Raw genomic sequence first — 19791 nt, forward strand, 5'->3', positions numbered from 1 at the left:
TATAAATGTGCACAGTAACAATATCTCAACATTGTTTGCAATGCCATGTTTGTTGAATGTTTTTCCAGGTGTCAGGAATACACACTTTATTTTGCCAATTATACATTCAGCCTATCAGAAGGAGTCGTATTACTGTGGATGCAGCTGACAGATGATGGCTCCCAATACACTAAAAGTCACAGACAAGATGAGAGATTCCAACTTATCGTCGTCAAACGATTAAACAGTGTCACCGCTAACACAGGATTTTTTTCTTTTTAATATTATGCATATTGTTTTTGGGTAAACTATTAAAGCGCTGCTCAGTTATATTTATTCAAGATAAGCAACGAGGAGACTGTATGGAATTTGCTCCATGATTAGCTGCAGGAAGCTGTGAATTTAGCTTTTTTTAAAAGAAATGCTTTGATAAGATGATTGAATTGTCGCTTTGGTAGACGAAGGTCAAACGTTTGTTGGAATTAAGATGATATCTTTATTTCAATAAAAATATTTCCAGAGTTATTACTTTAAAAAATGTAAATAAACCAAATTGCAGAATTCCTTAAATAACACCATTAGCTGCCTGAGCCATTGTTCTATCATTTAACAATAAGTTGTTGTGCTTGTGTCTTTCACCTAGAAAAGCACAAGCTGGCTTTAACTTGCTTTGATTTCATAATGTCTGTTTTTGTTGTATTATGATGAATGTTCTTAATGCAGCTGCATTGAGTTCACTCTACTTTTGCTCTTTAAGTGAGCGAAACTCTGACTGTGATGGCGTGAGGGTTTGCTCTAATGACTGCCGTTCCCTCTCCACCACACTTTGCTCCTCACTACATGGCACATCAGCCTTTCAGCTCTTAATTACAGCCGACACTCTGCCTGTTTTTCTCAATCTGCTCTCTTTCCTTTCTCTTGTATTTAGTGCTATCTCACCACTGATTCATCAGTCTTTCCTGTCTGTCTATCCTCATCTCGCAGCAGCAGAGCTGCAAATGGTGTTTGTCAGAGTACGCCGGCTCGTCTTTTTGTCTATTAGAACACATTTGTGATGAGTAATATGTTAGTTTAGAAATTAAGATGGCTATAAGTTGTTTTTTTACTTCAAATGCTAGGGTTAAGTTGGATTTTTAAAGCAACAAGTATAAATTGTAAGATAAGATTGTGCGGTAACCATCAATCATCAGTGTATATTTACACCACATAATCCTCATAGTCTTAATTCGAGACCTCGTGAATTAAGCTAAAAGCCTGTAGCAACCTGTGTCAAACTTTATTCCCATTGGTAAAATAAAGTTCAAAAGATGCATTTAACTTAGACGACTTGTTTTCTGCTGCTGTGAAGTTTCAGGCGTTTCTTTCCTCTGTGTCTGTGTAAAATCTGGTTGTTCCATTGCTGAAATGCAACATAATGGTGAATTTCATATAACTATTAGAATTGCATGCAGTTTGTGTTCCAAGATGCAGCCTGGCTTATTGACTGCTCATTTATTTTATGGCCCTTAGCAGAAAAACCAAGCAAGGGATCTTAAAAGGCTTCTTTATGTTTTCTCAACAGGGCCTTTTTCTTGCACACTTGGGAAGAGAAATGATGGTGGGAAGAGGCTGTTTATTTGTTCTTGGCTTCTATTTTTAAAATGAAATGGGCTTTATTTGTTTTACCTGATGATTTGTTAAGAATATCTTAAGATATATTTAGCCCTTAGACAGAAAAGAAAGAAAAGTATCTAAACAAACACCCCCACAGTAGATCTGTGGCAGTTTAACGAGTAAAGATTGCCGCTAGTGACTAAACTATGTTTTGATATATTATGCTCATGAATATGTTCAATTTTAGTACCATGCCATTTTCTGATTTAAAAAAATGAAATAAAAAAATATATCAGCATTCTGAATCCAGAAAATAAAGTATGAGATACTTGCATCTTTTTTTGTTGCACAGAATGAATTATGCCATATTTAAATTCAGTAAGACTGAATTGCTTTCTATTGTTTATATGATGATGATTTTATTTCTAATTATTTCTATGTGTTGTTGAAAATTAGTTGAAAAAACAGCGACTGTCAACTTCGGTTGTTTTAGTGACACTGGTCAATAAGAAGGAGGTGATCAAGGTTGAAGGAGTGTGGAGTAGACCTGGCTGACACTAACAATTATTTTTGCATTTTCAATTAAACTGATGAATTTTGAATATTTGGGAAAACATAATTTTTTGCAAAAATGTTGATGTATTTCAAACATTTTGCATACCACAAAATGAAACACAAAATTTGTTTAGGATGAGTTATGAATTATATCCAGTGCTTTCCTCCAGCTTAGTAAAAAAAGAAGCTCACACAATAAATGGAATTTTCTATTAATATAATTTTAATCACCTTTTAGATAGTGTAATAAAAGAGCCTGTCACTTTAAATGATTGGTCCTAATTAACGGCATGTTTTATTAAAGAACTTTTCTACTCAAACTTACATTTGTAGAAGTTGAGATTCTCCAAAAATAAGTAAATTTATTAATTACAATTAATTTAGAATAGTACAATGTCTGGAAATGAACACAAGTAGGCACGCCATCAAGCAGTCCAGTGCAGGAAAAACAGCAGAAAGAAAACTTGGCCTCTCAGTGCATTCACAGTTCAAAGTTCTGTTTATTGGCACCTTGAAGTACTTCTCTACTTTAAACCATCTTTAAAAATCATTCATAATGGGGCTCATTGGAGAGTAGTCAGATGCTTTTCACCATGTTTGTTTTGAAAGATTAGCACAGAGAGAGCTAGTCGACCACTGTGGCTGAAATTAAAGGCACAGACACACAAATACCACTGCAGCCTGCTGGGGCCGGACTCTGCACACACAGCAGTTTTGATTAAAATGCTTTAAGTTTGGTAAGGACAAGAAAGAAAATGACCAACACAAAATCCGTAAACTTGTGTCAACAATTTATTGTGACAATAATAAATGAAAATTCTTATGATAAATTTATCACAATAAATGATGCACAACCCTTTGTAGGTATAGTGACACTATAGGTGAAGATGTTTTAAAGAGCAATGTGATCTTTTTTCCAGTGACTCATTTTGTGAGGTAGTGAAATGAAAATATCACTGTGAGAAATGATTGTTTTCCTCAAAATCATCAGTATTGCTATTAGTGGCAAACCTGACACTTATGCTCTTGAGAAACATTTTTGTAATCATGGTTTCCTCTTTTCTTGGAAAATTTAGACATCCTAACTCATTTAGCCATTCTTCAATGAAGGAAAAATGAGAGAACATGGTATTCAAGTCAGTTAAATTTGTGTGGAAATTACTTGAGAAAAGAAAAAAGAAATCTTATCATGACTTGCTCATATCTGCAGTGTGAGCAATATTTAAGGTGTTTATGACAGCTTAAACTGTGACATTTAAGGCTGGAGGAGGACGCTTATCACAACACACAGTGAGCAAGATGATTCTCCAAACTGCACGGCTAGAGAACTACAGCAATTATTTTAACATCAGATTATGATACTGCAACTCAACATGAATTAAGTTCAAGACTTTTGCACACCCTTGTCACTCATCTAATAATTGTAGAGGACAATGGAGCTCTGTCCTTTCTTTCCTTTTTTTGGCTGACGATTAGACAAGATATACAAGTATAATTGATTAGACGTTGTGGAAGGCACATTAAGGTATATTTAATAAGATTTAGCACTGAAGCACAGATGTAGTTTTAATGTCATTCTTTTTAAAATAAGGTAAATCATTTCAACTAATGATTCTGTCAGATTACTTTTTTTTGGATGTTTGGGAAGAGGTAGGCTGCTGCATTCTGGAAAAATGTGAATACCAGCTGAAATAACAGAGTAGTAATCTTGCACATAAACCTCTGGGTGTTGTGGTTTAACAGAACTATAGTCGTAAAGTAGAAGTTTTAAGAAAATAGTTTCCATTTTGCAAACAGTTTTTGTATACATCAGCTTTTTGCTTCTGTAAATCCTGGAGGAGTTGTCAAGAATGCAGCACCACACACACTGTCATTGGCTAGGAGGCAAACTGGGTGTAGTTTGAAGAGATTTACGGAAAGAATGTAATGATTATTCTGAATTCTCTGGTATAAATGCATTTCTTGTTTATGCTAAAGAAAAAACAGATTTTATGTAGCATAAAAGTAGTGCTGCCACTCCCCAACCTCTTGCTGTGCAGTCAGTGTGTGCTGAAGAAAAATAATTCTCCTAGAAATTACCCTCTGTTGAAAAAGGATTAGGCTGGCTGTTTGAAAATATTTGCATTTGCCTTAAAATCAAAACCAAACAACTCTTAGAGGCCTGACCTGGATACTACTTCCCTCCAGTCAGGTAACACCGTTTTTATTGCACGTTTGCAACAATCCAAGAAAGTTACTGTGTGGAGGAGTAAAATAAATGGCATACAGCAGGTTATGTATGAGGGCAGAATATCATTTAATTTCTTAAATAATTAATTAATCATCAGTTTCTTATTTACCCAATGTTACATTACAAAATCCTATGAATGTATGGTTTTCTGTGTAATATACTATATGCAATTTACTACTTACCAACTCTAACTAAAGTAAAAAAAAATTCTGGTTTTTCATCAAGTCTTACACCACCATGTAGAACTGTTAAAAAGGGAATATTTCTAAATCTTTTATGAAAAAAATATTACTAGTTAACTTTGAATTTGAATAAAATTAAATTTTTCTAAAAATATATCCATAATTAGCCAACCACACACCACGCTTTACTCAAGGCATTCTATGTCAGAAAATAAGACTGAGAAGAAAATCTAATTCCCATGTAAATATGAAAGTGAGGAAAAACAAATGTCCTAGATGTCCAGATGCTTCCCAATTAGAATGAAGCCCCAGAACAGGAAGCCTGTCTCTCCTTAGCAACACATGTTGACCCAAAATGAGAAGGCCTCAGGAGCGGTGAGCTCTGATGAGCTGCAAATTCTGCAGACTGGAGCTCCTGTGGAGATTAAGGAGAAGTAAATGTTCGCGCTCGTGTGTTTGTGTCACGGGCGAGTTAATACATGCATCCTCTCTGGAGCCCACCACTGATGCATTTGTTTGAAGAGATGCTGCTTTATTGTGGTTGATCCATTAATGTTGACCTGTGGTGAAAAGTGCTGGTTTCACCACTAATGGTTTTGTTTACCTCCATTAACTCAGTCCAGCAGATGCTGGGTTTTTTATTTCTTTTTTTTTTTGCCACACAGTTCCTGAGATGAAACAAAAACAGTGTGGTGATGCATTGCCTATATGCTCATTTAGATTTTTCATTTCTAAACTGCATATGTTACAGTTCCAATTAAGCCTTTTGTCTCTAAACATACAAACTAATTTATTAATTTTTTGCAAACATCAATCTTTGGTGTTCTAATGTTACATTCATGTTTTATTCTATGCCTCCAAGCATTTTCAGCTCTAAACTCTGTTGACCAAAACAGGCATAATTTCCCTTCAGCTTGTGGCTCAACACCATGTGTGTGGATATCTAGATCACAATAACGGGAGCAAAACGTCAGTTCACCTAAGTGAAACTCTTCCCCTCCCCAACCAGAGCCGAAGCTCACCACTGCGTGGATAATATTCCAGCGGGGTTCCCATAGGAAGCAGTCATGTTAGGAGAGGAGGCGTTTTGGCCTGCACTGCTCCATTCTGTTGTCAGAACCGACCAAACTTGGCTCGTTTTTTCTCTTTTTGTTGCGCCTGCCTCTGCTGGATCAGCTTTTATTGCTTCATCCTGTTCTTCTGTTATTTTTATCTTAACTCACTCCTCTATCTTCAAAGTCTTCTAAGAAAACGTCCCAACTGTGAGCACGGTTTATGAAATGTTATGATTTGTGAAGTCATGGGAAAATATTTTTACAATCTCATATTTATCTTATATAGTCACATATTGCTTTTGTGATGTATATATTTCTTTAGTCTCATTTGGTTTTCACCTGAGGCAGGAATGGGTAAAAAATTACATGAGTGGAATTTTATTATATTTCACCTTGTTAATGATTGCCTTCTTTCATCATATGTGCTGCTTTACGGGCAGAGCGTGTGGTTGAAAGTGAAGTGATAGACTCAGACTTTAATATCTGCCAAAGAAATCTAGCAAGAGAAAAAATAACACTTATAGGTTGCTAAGATCAACACAGAAAGCAACAAAAGAGTCACTCCTTTTAGTTCCTCTGTATAGTTTTCTAACCGGTTTACTTCAGGCTAAGAAAAGGCAGTGGTCATCAGAGGCCGCTGTGACAGTCGAACAAACATTGCATCAGGCTTCTAATTATTGAACAATATTTAACTATGTGTGGCAGCAATGCCTGAGACATAACACACAGTTTTGTGTGTTATGTATTGGACCTGAGTGGAATCAAATGGAATACAGGACTAATAATTTGCATCGTGAGAAATGGGCCTACTTAGATCTTAACAGTATGAGTAAGAATTTACAATAAGATGACATGTTATTGGGTTAAAACATAGCAGACATTATTCTGTAGACACAAGAAATAGCCTTTAATTTAAATGAGACTTCCAGTTTTCCACTGCATAGTATAATGTCTAAGGTGTATTCAGTTGAAATAGAAAATTACTGCAAAAATATTAAAAATCACAGCTGATATTAAAGTGCATACTATATGTTTTATTGTTATTTTGATCTGGTTGTATTAACTAAAGCAAAAACAAGTTATATACATATATATGTTGAATAATTTTTTTTACATGCTTGCAACACAGAATATGATCAGTTATTGTCTAACCTTTATAGGCTAACAAATGTAACAAGCTGATTAGAGATGTTTAATTAGTTGAAATGTTTACTTGGTCAACTGCTTAGTAGTTTGTCAGTGGAAACAATCTTATGTTAGTTAATTTCCATGCATTGAATGTCCCTGCATTTCATAATGGAGCTTTGTTGATATTTCCTAACAGCCAAATTTGACTAGCTACTAAATTTTTCCAATGCCGAATGTTCACCCGCTGAAGCACAGCAACAAGTGGGGGAGGATCAGCACTGTGGTAATTCCTGCTCTTCCTCTGGTGTGTTTTGCTTGACGGCAAACTCTGCAGGATTCAGTGGATTAATATACCAAAATATGAAATATATTTGGTGTTCCAAGCTGAACCACTTTTTTGATGCCTGATGAGGACTGCATAGAAGCATTTTATTGAAATCCCTTGCATCAAAAATCCTTTATTTTCTTTAACTATGACTACATTTTGTTTGTCCTCTTCTTAGCTGTGCCACTGAATCTAATGTCAACCTTGGAGTGCTCTGTCAATTACTATTACTGCATGAAGTTGAACCAACTTTTCAACATTTAATCGCTTAAAAGCTCAGATAATATGTTTTATTAAAACTCACAGAAATCCCAGGTTTGTGTAAATCTGAACTGCTTCTTCATTCTCGCTCTCATTCAGCAGCCTTTGCACCCACACAATTGGCCTCTTGCCCTTGCATGATTTTCTCTTTGTATGTCAGCAGAATTCAGTTTGCATCTTCAACACTATTAATCTTTTTGCAGACAGACATGGTGGGCGTATGTAAATGTAACCCTCCATTAGTGAGCCAAAGCTTTCACTGCTGCTGCTGTTCTAGACGTTCCTCTGAACTCTTGCCCACTTGCTCCAACAGCTTGCCCTGCATCGTCTACTTTGCAGCAGCCACAAAGGGCCGTACAGGTGTTGTTTGTTTTTGTTTTTTTATGAAGATGATTGTAAAGTCCATCAAAAAAAAAGTCTGCATGCTGTCCACACACTGAACTCAGTGACAACGTAACAGCACAGATGAAATGGGGAGATGCTAACTGGCTGTAATGTAATCGTCTGCTGAACAACAGGAGTCACTGTCATCTGTTCAGCTGATGCCAATGGTAATTTTATTGTGGTTGCTTTCTTCACTCAGAGGCTAAAGCGTGAGCTGCCACTCGGATGCATATCAGATTACCGGAGTTTATGGTCTTTAGCAACAGTGTGCTGACATTTAAGATTTGATCAGGTGCTTCGATTCTGTTTCAAGCCTTTATTCTGTCTCAAAACTAGAAAGAAGTGGAAGTCAAGTGAAACAAATCTCACACTCTCTTCCCTTTTCATTTTGTTTATTTTATTAATCCCAGATGGCAGACATCCAGGTTATTATTTGGTTGAAATATGTCTTGTCATGTGAGTATTTGTGGTATCTGTAGGTTGTTTAAAATTATATCAGTGTTTAGAAACACATCAGTTTTACAATTGGCCTTGACTTTGCATCGAGCAGTCTTTATCTTTATCAAAAAATCATGCATTTTATTTCTCAGAATAATTTATTTAGGATCAATCAAGGATAGTTGCACTTAAATTAACATGGATAGACTCTAAGGTGTCTATGGAAAGTAGTTATAGAACCAATAATTAATTTTATTAATGAAACTAAAGTTTGAGAATTTATATAAACATAACACAAAATAAAGCAAAGCTAATAAGCCAATAAAGTTAAGTAATAAATATGCTCTGCTGTTTCTGTCCTACAGCTACTCTTAGATGCTGAAAGGAAAAGTTTCATAAGCAGGAAATTGAAAGTTCCGAATTTTGTCAAAGCTAATAAGAAATCTACCGTTTATCATGGATTTGTTTATTTTTCAAATATTCCTGAGTTGAAATATGAAATACCTGCATTCATCAGACTGGAAAAAGGAAAAAAAATGAAAGGAGAATCTTAAGTCCTAGAACCACGTTCCATCTGTTACGTTTCAACTGCAGAACCACCAGGAACGCAATTAGAAAATTATTTTGCTTTTCTGCTAGCTTTACATCTCTCTCAGTTGGATCCTCAGTTACAAACATCTTGAGAGCTCTTAGGTTTTCATGACTCCTTGGTAATAAGGTTCCTCTTTGTGGGTCATCAGTTAGGACTGAACCATCTTGCACCGAGTCTATAAATTGCTTTCTAATTACTGATAGAGTTTAGCTGGTGCCATGATCTCCCGTGCTTTTTTGGCAACTCAATTTCTTTATATGCTCAATGCCTTTTTTATGGTGTCATTCTGATTTTACTCATTGGTTAATTTACAACTTTGCATGCATGGACTAGATGGATTCTTATCTGGTCAGAATGTCAAAGTTGAAGTAACCGACTGTGAAAATGTTACACATGAACACATCACTTTTGACTTTTTTTGTTTTTCTTTTCCTGCTACTCAAGCTACATTATTTTTGGCACAGTTTTCATTTAATCGTGATTATTTCACACCTTTAAATTGTAAAAATGTTGAAGCTGCAAGGGTCATCACTTTAACGGTTAAATTCTAACAATTTAAGTTTCTATGAGAATGATAAATGTTTATGCAGTTGCGGTAAAGCACAACCACATGCTGTGTATTTCCTGTAGATGACCACTGTAATTCAGCAACAGAGAATCGGCCATACAAACCTCCATTGTTTTATGAACACTGTAATTATTACTGCCCTGTAATGATGCTAACACAATTATGAAAATACTAGTGGAAATAGTGCAGTTTAATTAATCAGGAATTGGGTGAGAATTAAATGGTTTTCTTTTTAAAATGAAAGTGGGAAAGAAAAAGTGGGTGAAAAACGAAGAAAGGATGTTTCTTCTGCGTAATTTGTGGGGGCTAAAGCATTTAAAGTCCTAAATGAAAGCTAATTACATAAGAGGAGAAGGGGAAATGGGAGCTCTGCACCCTCAGGGCGCTGGCCATCTATCTGATTTAAGACACACAATGTGCCAGCACCAAATCGAATCTGCTGGGAGCAATTGAAGGTTCCCTGCACCACACACACAAGCACACGCATGCATTTCCTTGCGTCAAGATAAGGTGAGTAATACAGACTTTACTGCAGCATGTTCTCATTTCTGAGCAGACTTTAAAATAAAATTAAACAAGTAATCAATGTTCTTAGACTAAGTTTTTGTTCATTTATTTCAGGTAAAAATTTCATCTAAAATTGTTTGAAATCAACCTTTTTAGGGATAAAATACTGTTTAATCACTGCAACACTGTGGTGTCTTTGGTATATTTCCATTTAAAAAAAAAATTCCACACAGCAAATGTCCATTCCCATAAACCTTGAATTTGGGCAGAAAGTTTTTGAAAATGCAGCCAAAGGCCAACAAAAAAAAAACGTAAAAGAATTCCCTGGGAACTGCTGATGAACTACACAAGTTTGCAAAAACATCCGTCTTCCTGGAAGCAACTGTAAAGAAATGAGGGATGACACCCGTCTTCTGCCCCAGATTTTGTGTTTTTTTTATTAGACACCATTTAAATAACCGGAAGACCAATGTTTTGTAATCAGTGTAGGAGTGAATTCTCTGAACCACAACTCCAAAATAGTTAACAGTGTTTTTGCAAATCTCCAGTCCAAGAGAGTCTGCCAACGAGTTGGGGGAAGGGAGTGAAGCTGAAATACTCTCTACATGCCTGCAACTTCAACTTCTTGTATTACTAAAACAATGATGATGTTGGACAAAATAAGTTAAGCTTAATAGTTTTTTGTTTTTTTTAAATGTGTCTTTAATTGATGGAGAAAAAAAAACCCAGATCTGATTTAAGAAAAAAAAAAAAAACTTTTAGGTCTATACTGTGTAAACTAAAGGAGCCATAAAATGTTCCCTAACTAAAATCAGCGTGGCAGAACTGATCATTTATATTTTCCAGTGTACATATTTAGTTAAAGAGATATAAACTCGATTCGCTCCCTCTGGTCTAAAGCATGTGGCCCAGTTTCCTGTATTGCTCCACATTCCAGTTGAGCAGAACTTCGCTCCAGGGATCTAACATGTGACCCCAGCTAGCCTAAACACAACCATTCTCAGGGTCGATCAGTAGATGTTTTGTGGAGCTGCTTCTGACTGTTAACCTTTGTTCTTAGTGCTATTTTCTACATTGGAGTTGTAGGAGAAAAGAAGACTACGTACTTTTTGCACACTTTGCAATTGATCTGTTTCCTTGTTTCCTGTTTCCATTTCTGCTAATGTCTTTTGGTTGAGCTTTGTGCAGAAATGATCTGAAAAATGTTCCATGTCATAAATTGCACCGCTTCTTTACTCATAGATACTGAATTTAATAAATGTGTGGGAAAAAGTGACTGTTTTGTAAGGTGTATAAAAGTCATAAACTGTCTTCTTCTAGGCCTTGAAAGGTCTTAAGTCTTCCATCATTTTTTTATGAATCTGCTTGCAAGCTGAGGAATTCAGGTGTTTCCCTTTCTTCCCTTTTGATTGCATTGGCCATAATATTGCCATAAGGTAATATTGCTATATTAAAATCTTATGTTTTTCTTCTTTGCAATGTTCTAATTGTCATATAAACATAATTTTGGGTCTTCGTTAACTTTAAGCCAGAATTGTAAACTTTTACCAAAGTCAGTGTTTGAAATATGATTTAAATTTAACTTACTGAATTTCAGCAGATCGCCTGAACAGTTACAGTTGAAAAACGGTTTTCTATTATCTTTCTTTATGGGATTCAACATTAATTGTAGCAACGTATGCATTTTATTGTTGGACAAACTATATTAGTGAACTTTAGTGAACTGCTGCGTTCCTGTCTGCCACAACATTCTGCAGCTAGTATGTCTCTGACTTTTTCTTCTTCTGTTTCCCATAAGAGCTAATTTAAAATCGCCCTTCTTAGCCCGCCGAATGATTGTAATGTGTAATATGTTGCCCCATATTTGTTACATGTTTGCACCATATCGTGTTGCCATGGTGTATTTTTAGTCCTTTTGCTGTGTTGTTGTAGCAGAGAGGAACGCGATGCTAAAAAGAAAGCGACAGAGTGATAGCTTGCCCCCAGTTCATCGACGAGCCTTAGTGGAAATTTGCCCTAATGAGTTATCATTGTTGCCGCTCGGTTAATGATTCTTCATTGGCTTGCGCCTGTTACTGGTGTGTATTTTTGAGCACAAGAAGATGAGGACAAGTAGTGGGATGGCACAACTGTCACTTGATGAGGTAGAGGAAGTCAACGCGCTTCTTTGAAGTACTAGTTTTTCCTTTTTGAGGGTGACTCACTCATGTTGACCTTCATGAGCTCACAATGAGGCTGTGGACAGTTTGCTGCATATGTCAGAGCAGTTTGAATGAATAATTCCTTCAGTATTATTCAGTTTTTTTGCAAGATAAAAACATAATTTTCTGTAGTCCTTGTAAATTGTCTTTTTTGATTTGATTTATGGATTTTCCTGCCAATTATGATCTATTTTAAGTCCATTCATCCACCCAGGCTTTCTCCCAGAAAAAATAGGTTTTGCACTGACAGCAGGGTGTAGGAGCTGTAGACACGCTGATATTTCCGACGGGTGGGCGTTTGAGTGTCGTGCTTAGGAATAAAAAAAGAGGAAAAGACCAAGCTGTTATGCAATTGCAAATGATTTGCAATGTCAGTTTTTATATCTGCACTAAGAAAAACCCAAATCAACAAACAAACTTGAATGCATGTGCATGCAAGACTCCCCATTAGTGTCAAATACACTCTTATCTCCCGGTAGGTGAGTTGGATAATCTCATGACTCGCCTGACCTCTTCCAAACTCCCTGCTGGCACTGACAGTGGATTGGCCAAGAGGCCTGGGTGGGGGTGGGGATGGGAGGCGTCTGCTCCAGCAGCAGTAATGCCGTGTTATATAATCGTAGCAGATGAGGCGGGATACGAGGGGGAAGAGGAAGGAAAGGGGGGAGGACATTTAAACAGAAGAGGAATGAGGAGATTTGTCGTGAAATGGATCTGGTTCAGATAGAGAAAGTGAGGAATATAAAAGACAGGAAGGAGATTCTACAATAGAAACTAAAACTTCCACCATATTTAAACTAATTGCATAGCAAATCAAACTTTTGTCGAGGGTGTCTTTCAAAAGAGTTGTATATAAATGAAGCTTTACAAAGTTTTAAAAACAAGGAAGCATTTGAACAACACAGAAAATGCTAACCTGGTCTGTTGCTTTGTTTTAAACTGCATGCTACTTTAGTTTGCACTAAATTATGTTTTTATAAAGGAATTCAATACAAAATATGTTCAGTTTAGAGATAGTTTGGGACATAATCTTTTAAACAAGTTTCTTACCACCTTTAGCCCCGATCTAATAGAAGCAAATTAAAGTTATTTAGACTAAAATTTTTACAATAAAACTTGACACAAAATGGATGTCACAATAGTTTCCATTTAATGATTGGGACCAATAATTAATTCTGGACTATGTGTACACCATAAGTGGTCAACATGCAGCTTCTGTAAATTGGAATGTGGGGCACAACCATATGCTTTCATTCAGTTAAATAAAAACGCTGTCTTGATCTAAAACATGATCATAACAGAATGAACTAATCTGAGTGACTAAAGTTTTTTTTAAACCATTGTGGCATCAAAGTGTGGATCCCACTAAACAAGTTCTGGACTAAAATAGAGTTGATGCTTTCATGCCGTTGTTTGTATTTTTAGTTCTGATAGCTTCAGCATTAGAATGATATGACTGGAGCTGCTCTGTCACCAGACGACATCCATCTACAGATATAACATGAGTAGTACTACAGTTAAACTGCAGATCTGCATGTAAATCATCGAGAAAATTTAGAATGCAACAGAGGGAGGAAACGTTTACTGGCAGAGGCATTTTGGGTATCAAAATGACGTGTCAAAGATCTGTCTCTCTGGGTGTGGGAAAATAAATGTGTGTGTTTGTATATGTGTATCTTAAACAAGTTACCAGCCCTAGTTTAGTACCAGAGGCACCACTTGGAAAACCCCCACTATACACGAATAACAAGAACCATGTTTTGCAAAGATGTGCAGATGTGAGCAAACAAGAGAACACTTTTAATAAACACCAAATAATTTCAGCAAACAATATCATTTGCATAAAATCAATTAATGCATCTTTGCATCTTATGAGCAATTGAGATGGAAATATTGGTTCTAAATACATAAAACAAAGATTTTGATTTTATCTGTTTATTCAAATTATTTTTGGCTGTAAACATGAGCAGATATTCAAAACAGAATATATTCTGATGTAAAAATATACACAAATACTGAGATAAGTGACTTTTATCATTTTATCTGTCATATTATTTATTTGAGGCCTTTTCTTTTTTACTTTATATTATTCACGCATTTATTACACATACTTAAAACAGTATGTAAAGAACAGTTGTTGAAAATAAGACAAAAAAGCAATAGATAAACTTTTTTGCTATTGTCAGTCTTCAAAGCTGTAAAGGTTTTGTTTGAACCAATGCATTTCGCCTGCAGAATAGCTGTTATTTTTCTGCTGTGATGACTCCATGCTTTTTGTTTGAAGCAAAAATCTGAAGCTTTGATCTTGTTGTAAGGGAAAAAAAACTTGGCTTGCATTGGTTCCCACTGTAATAACTGCTATAGTAAATGATTCTCCAGTGACATAACAGGTCAGCCCAGTTCAGTGTCTTTCAATAGTTTCTACAGAAACTCCGTTTGTCACGGAGTGCCATTGAGTTCAGTCTGACTTTTCAAACATATAATTATATAATTATCTAATCATATACATTCTCTTTTGGAACATCTTTTTTTTATTCACATTGAATTTTAACAGTGTTTTGAATTGGAGTTATTAACTAATAAATGACACTCTTAAGGCATTGTTTGACTTAAAAGGAGTCACAGCTGCAACATTTGTGGACACCATGCTCTCTATTTTAGTCTGATTGGAATGGCTTTGGGGCCAACAAAAGTAGAGTATAGTTATAACCAAGGGTGATGTGATATACTTGCATTCAAATAGCATTTCATTTCACTGGCATTTTTGGCTCACAAGTAAATGAGGTATTTCTGTCAGAGGGTTAGATTCTCAAAACTGCCGTTGTTTGTGACTCGCAATTTGGGTGAAATGTTTGCTGCCCCTTTAAATGATGTAAGAGCCGATTTGTAGGAATAAATGGTCTTTTAGTGATTTTCAGTGACAGTGGTTTGTTAAGATAAAAAGATCGTCAAAGCTTACACAGACAATATTTAATTGTTATGGTAACAATTAAGTTTTTCAGCACACATAGTGAGCCCGTGTTCACACTGACAGAACAGTCAGTGTGAAAGAAATAAATGGTAACACAGTGTTGAGTCAGATGTTTGAGTTTTCAGGTCTCAAAGGAAGAAAAGGTAATTGCGCTGGAAAAACAATAAAACACAGCTGTCCTCTTTTGTTCCTGCAAAAAATCTATCACTGTGTGAGTGAGTGCACTTACTAGATTTTTCCATATGTTTTTTTTTTTTTATTAGAAAATCACTTTGCAATTTTCCTGTTTATAAGTAAACATTGGCTAGGTGTCTGTGTATCACAGTTCGGGTTTGTGCAGCAGTTTTGCTGAGCTTTGGTGCACTACGGTTCCATTTCTAATGAGGTTTGAATCGGCTTTAAATAGTTCAGAGCCACAGTTGATGCCTCAGTGGTGAATGGAGTGTATGAACAAGACCTTTTATAAATGTTTCATTCAACATCACCCTGTGGTTATTTTATGACCAGGTTTTTAGTCACTAGACTGAAGCAAATAGAATTATGTAACTTCTCTATTTAGTCATCAAATGCATTTTAAAATTATAAAGCCAAAACTGGGGCATCATATTGAAACCAAACATAGCAAATTCAAAGTAATTTCCGCCACTTATTATGCTTGAATGGTTGGTGGTTTTATTTGATCTATTTAATTCATTCTAATGTTTGGCAGTTTCTCAGTGAGGAAGCCCTCACGGGTCAACAGTCACTCAATAATTAGGCTTCATAGCATCTTCAGTTTAATCCGACCAAAGTTGTCAATAATGAAACATGAGTACATCACAGTGTACTGTTACTGCCCCTCATAACAGAGGTTAAGAGGATGTTTTTTCCTATAAACATGATGATCCATTGTTACAACCAGCATGTTTCAGAAGGCAGCAGCTAAGATTCATGGTTTCTAAGCATTTACTGTGTACCTTTAAAATGATTTAATTGAATGAGGCCACGCCGTACTGCAGAGGATAGTTGCATGAATAAAAACATTTGTCATTCGCATCAGATGCACTGATTAACTAAAGCAAGTAAACTTCAATAAAATCAAAAGACTAAAATCAGTTATCTTGTTGCAATGCTGCATCTGGGGAACATTACACACATGGAGCATGTTTGCAGACCAAATTTTCCATCTCCTCAGATTCCAATTTAATGAAGCATCCATTAAGCCAGTCCAGTCCATGAAGGTCCACAGATCCAAAGACTCAGCAGAACTTCGGTGTCAAAAATATCTGCCTTCCTTGTTTCAGAATTTTTTTATTTTATGCTATAGACATACATAAAGTAGTGCAATATTTTCTGAAACCTCTTTGGGTTTTTTTCCTTCTAGCTCTAGGTATGTAGAGATTGGCATGTTTTGCCTCATTTTCTTTACAGAACAGCTCTAGCTCACTGAGGTCAGATGAATAGCATCACCGAACAGCAAATTTCAGGTTTTGTACAAGATTAACCTGTACTAAAGCTGAATTGATCTCTTACTGGGTTTCACATTTCTTTGAATCTTTGAATTATTAATTAACTTCCCAATATTTTTTCTTCTATTGTAAATGTGCCCTTACTGTACAGTCTCATTTATGTCTGTGTGAGTCTGTGTGTTTCCATGTTTCTGTCACTTTGCTGCTCAACCTAAAATCATCTATTCAGTGACGTTCTCTGACAAACCTCCTAGACCATCACAGAGCCACTGCATTTAATACTGGGATTAGATTACACACAGGTGGACTGTGTTTACTTCTGAAGCCAATTAGTTACTCTAGCTCACAGAGGGATCTGAGTAAAGGAAGCAAAGCAAAACACCACGTGCAAAAGCATACCCGACTTTTTTAGGGATTAGCAGCAATTTCTTGGTCCCATAAATAAAACTGGGCCGATGTTTAACAAAAAACTGATATTTCTTTCCATCTTGTTGCCTTTTGTGTATTTTTTCTGGAGGGGAGAGGTTGGCTGTGTGTTTTTTGGTTTGGGTATGTGACACTGTGGTGTGTTTACTTTAAACAGAGAAGCAGTGTCATAATGTAATAATGATATTAGATATGGGTCCAAATCTTTAGATCGGTGCATCCCTTGTAAAACTATGTAAAAAAAAACATCTATCATTTTTCTTCCATTTACACTCTATTTTAATATGGTCTGTCACACAACATCTCAGTAATGTGTAAAGACGTTTGTGGTGAAACACTGTGAAGGGGTATGAAAACATAATTTTTTTAAATTAAATAGGCATAAATTTGATTCATATCAATATTGGACAAGTTGTGATGTTGTGGCAGATTGTAGTTAGCGAAAATACGTGTTAAATTTGACCCAGATTCTTAATGAGACTGTTGGATACACTCCAGACAGAACCAGCAGTTACAGGTTGTGGTTTTAAAAGTTTCAATATAGGCCACATTTAGTCATTTATGTTCCTGTTCATACAGCTGTTTACGTGTGAGGGTGAGATTAAACCTAAACGCTATGTTCTGGGTTATTATGAACGTGAACCATTTCCTCTGCAGACCACTAAAATAAACAAACAACTCATCTATATTCCATATTTTTCTGGTTAAGGTACTGCTATCTTTCTGATGTTAGATCATGTCATCTATAAACTAGAATTGTTTACTCCTGATGTTATTAGTGAGATGGTTCCACTTCCTCTTAGAGACTCTGTCAACAAGCTCCCTGCTCTCCCTTCCCCACTTTGTTTGTGCCATTTGTAAAACAGTGTGTTTGACTGTCTTACTGGAGATTGACAAAATCTTAGCATTTGCATTTCTATTGCTTTGGAAGTTTGTGTCCTTACATCTGGTCTTCATGTGCCAGGAGAAATCTTTCCCACTGATACAACATGGACAAACATTTTTAACTGGATGCCTTCCAAGATCCACCATTTCTACTCTGTTTTGTTACAATCTAGTTTGCACAAGCAAATATCATCTTTCCAAAGGTTGTAAAATACATTGTGGTGGTTTGGAAAAGGATCAGAGTTCAATGTTTGAAAAAAGTATTCCTTGAACTGTTTGTCAAGTTCAACCAAAAGCTTAAACGTATTTTATTCAGACTTTATGTAAAAACAGAAATTAGTTTATTATTGAGTAGTTAAGAAGAAAAAAATAGACATGTTTTTCAGAAACTTTTTTTTTACAATTAAAATCTGGTAGCACCTGCCAATCTGCTTCACTATGGGGCTGGTTTGTCATTATATTCTTTCCATTTTCTGATGGAGGATTAAACTGGGCTCCATAAGATGTCCGAAGCTGGAACTGACCTGACCTGACCTTTAACTTAACTCTGCTTAAACTTATCCACATCTTCATCCTTGCATCCCTGATGTGTTCCTTAGTCTTATTTTTTTCTGATGTTCTCTGTAAATAAATTTATTTCACACTAAAGCTGTGATTATATTGCAATGAAATTACATACAGGTGAAATCTGTTTGCAGCACATTTAGGGGTATCAGAGTAGAAGGGACTGAATACAAACTGCATGCCACTCTTTTCAGATTTTTTTTTAAACATTTTGAACGCCATGGCATTGTTTTCTACTTCACATCACTAGTGAAGTAGAAACTACTTTGCATCGGTACTCTGTCATAGGATCCTAGTGAAAAACACTGAAGAATTTGCTTACAGTGTGACGAAACGCTCAAAAGTTCAACTTGTATCAATCCCTTCACTTGTTCCTATATTTGTACATATAGACCTACTTTCTTTTCGGAAACAAGCTTAGCAAAATGGTTGCTTCATAATTTTAATGCGCATTCTCTCCTGTGTGCTACAACACAATAGAGGAGAGTTTGTTTAATTCGGTCAAATTCTTGTCGTAATCCTGCTGCTACAGTAGCTAAAATTCACTGTTTGTGGTGACTTAGGTTTTATGATGTGTGGTAGAAGTTATGGTGACCTCAATTATTAACAAAGATTATTACCAAAGAAATGATGACCACAAGTGTGTACACAGCGAGATTTAACAAGGGTTTAATAGGCCTTATAATAAAATTGCAGGCATGACCTGAGATTTGGAGCTTAGCTTGTGAACAAAAACACTGTTGCTGGAGATAAGCTGCAGACTGTTTAGCTTATTTGCTTTCATATTAATGAAAACAGAAGCAGCAAGCTCATCAAAATAAGAACTCTATTAATTGTCACATAATGAGTAATTTCTTTCTCCCCACCAAATAAAAAGGAAATAAAAAACATAATTGTGCTTCTAATTTTTTTTCATTTACTGCACACTTTGTGACCAATATATGCTTTTGTTCCTAACATAATTTTTTTTATCTTTGTCTTTTGAGAAAATAATTAAAATGATGCCTTTCTTTCTGTTTTTTCTTTGTAAGCCAGACCTATCAGAAGGACTTTCACGTCTCCTAGCAACAATACAACATGCCACTTTTTATGCCTGTAAATCAGGCTTCTGCAGGCTATAATCTTTCCTGAAAACTAGCATATTTTTATGCATAGCACACATTCTGAGCGTGTTTTTTTTAACCCCACCCTCTTCTCTGCTTTTCTTCCAGCTCATCAGCCAGAACAGGAGAGAACAGCAGCACTGCCGTGACAGGCCAGTCCAAGCCCGGTGGGCAAGCCCATAAGATCTGTCTGGTGTGCTCGGACGAGGCATCAGGATGCCATTACGGGGTGGTGACCTGTGGCAGCTGCAAAGTGTTCTTCAAAAGGGCCGTTGAAGGTTAGTCCTAGATACCTACCACACACTGATCACACTTCACTGATTTCTCTCAGACATGACTCACTTTTTGGAAACGGTTACGATTTTCCTCCGTAAAAGCACAAGTTGTCTTTTTCTG

At 36.0% G+C, this 19791-nt stretch overlaps 1 protein-coding gene across 1 annotated transcript in view; it reads left to right on the forward strand.

Moving 5' to 3' along the window:
* nr3c1 (nuclear receptor subfamily 3 group C member 1) overlaps nucleotides 1-19791 on the forward strand; it is a 63079-nt gene that overhangs the window by 20197 nt on the left and 23091 nt on the right. The window contains exon 3 of the mRNA XM_023341786.1: nucleotides 19504-19673. Coding sequence (XP_023197554.1) covers nucleotides 19504-19673 — 170 coding nt within the window. The remainder of the gene's footprint in view (nucleotides 1-19503; nucleotides 19674-19791) is intronic.

Source organism: Xiphophorus maculatus, chromosome 11 (genome assembly GCF_002775205.1).
Source record: "Xiphophorus maculatus strain JP 163 A chromosome 11, X_maculatus-5.0-male, whole genome shotgun sequence".
Lineage (NCBI taxonomy): Eukaryota > Metazoa > Chordata > Actinopteri > Cyprinodontiformes > Poeciliidae > Xiphophorus > Xiphophorus maculatus.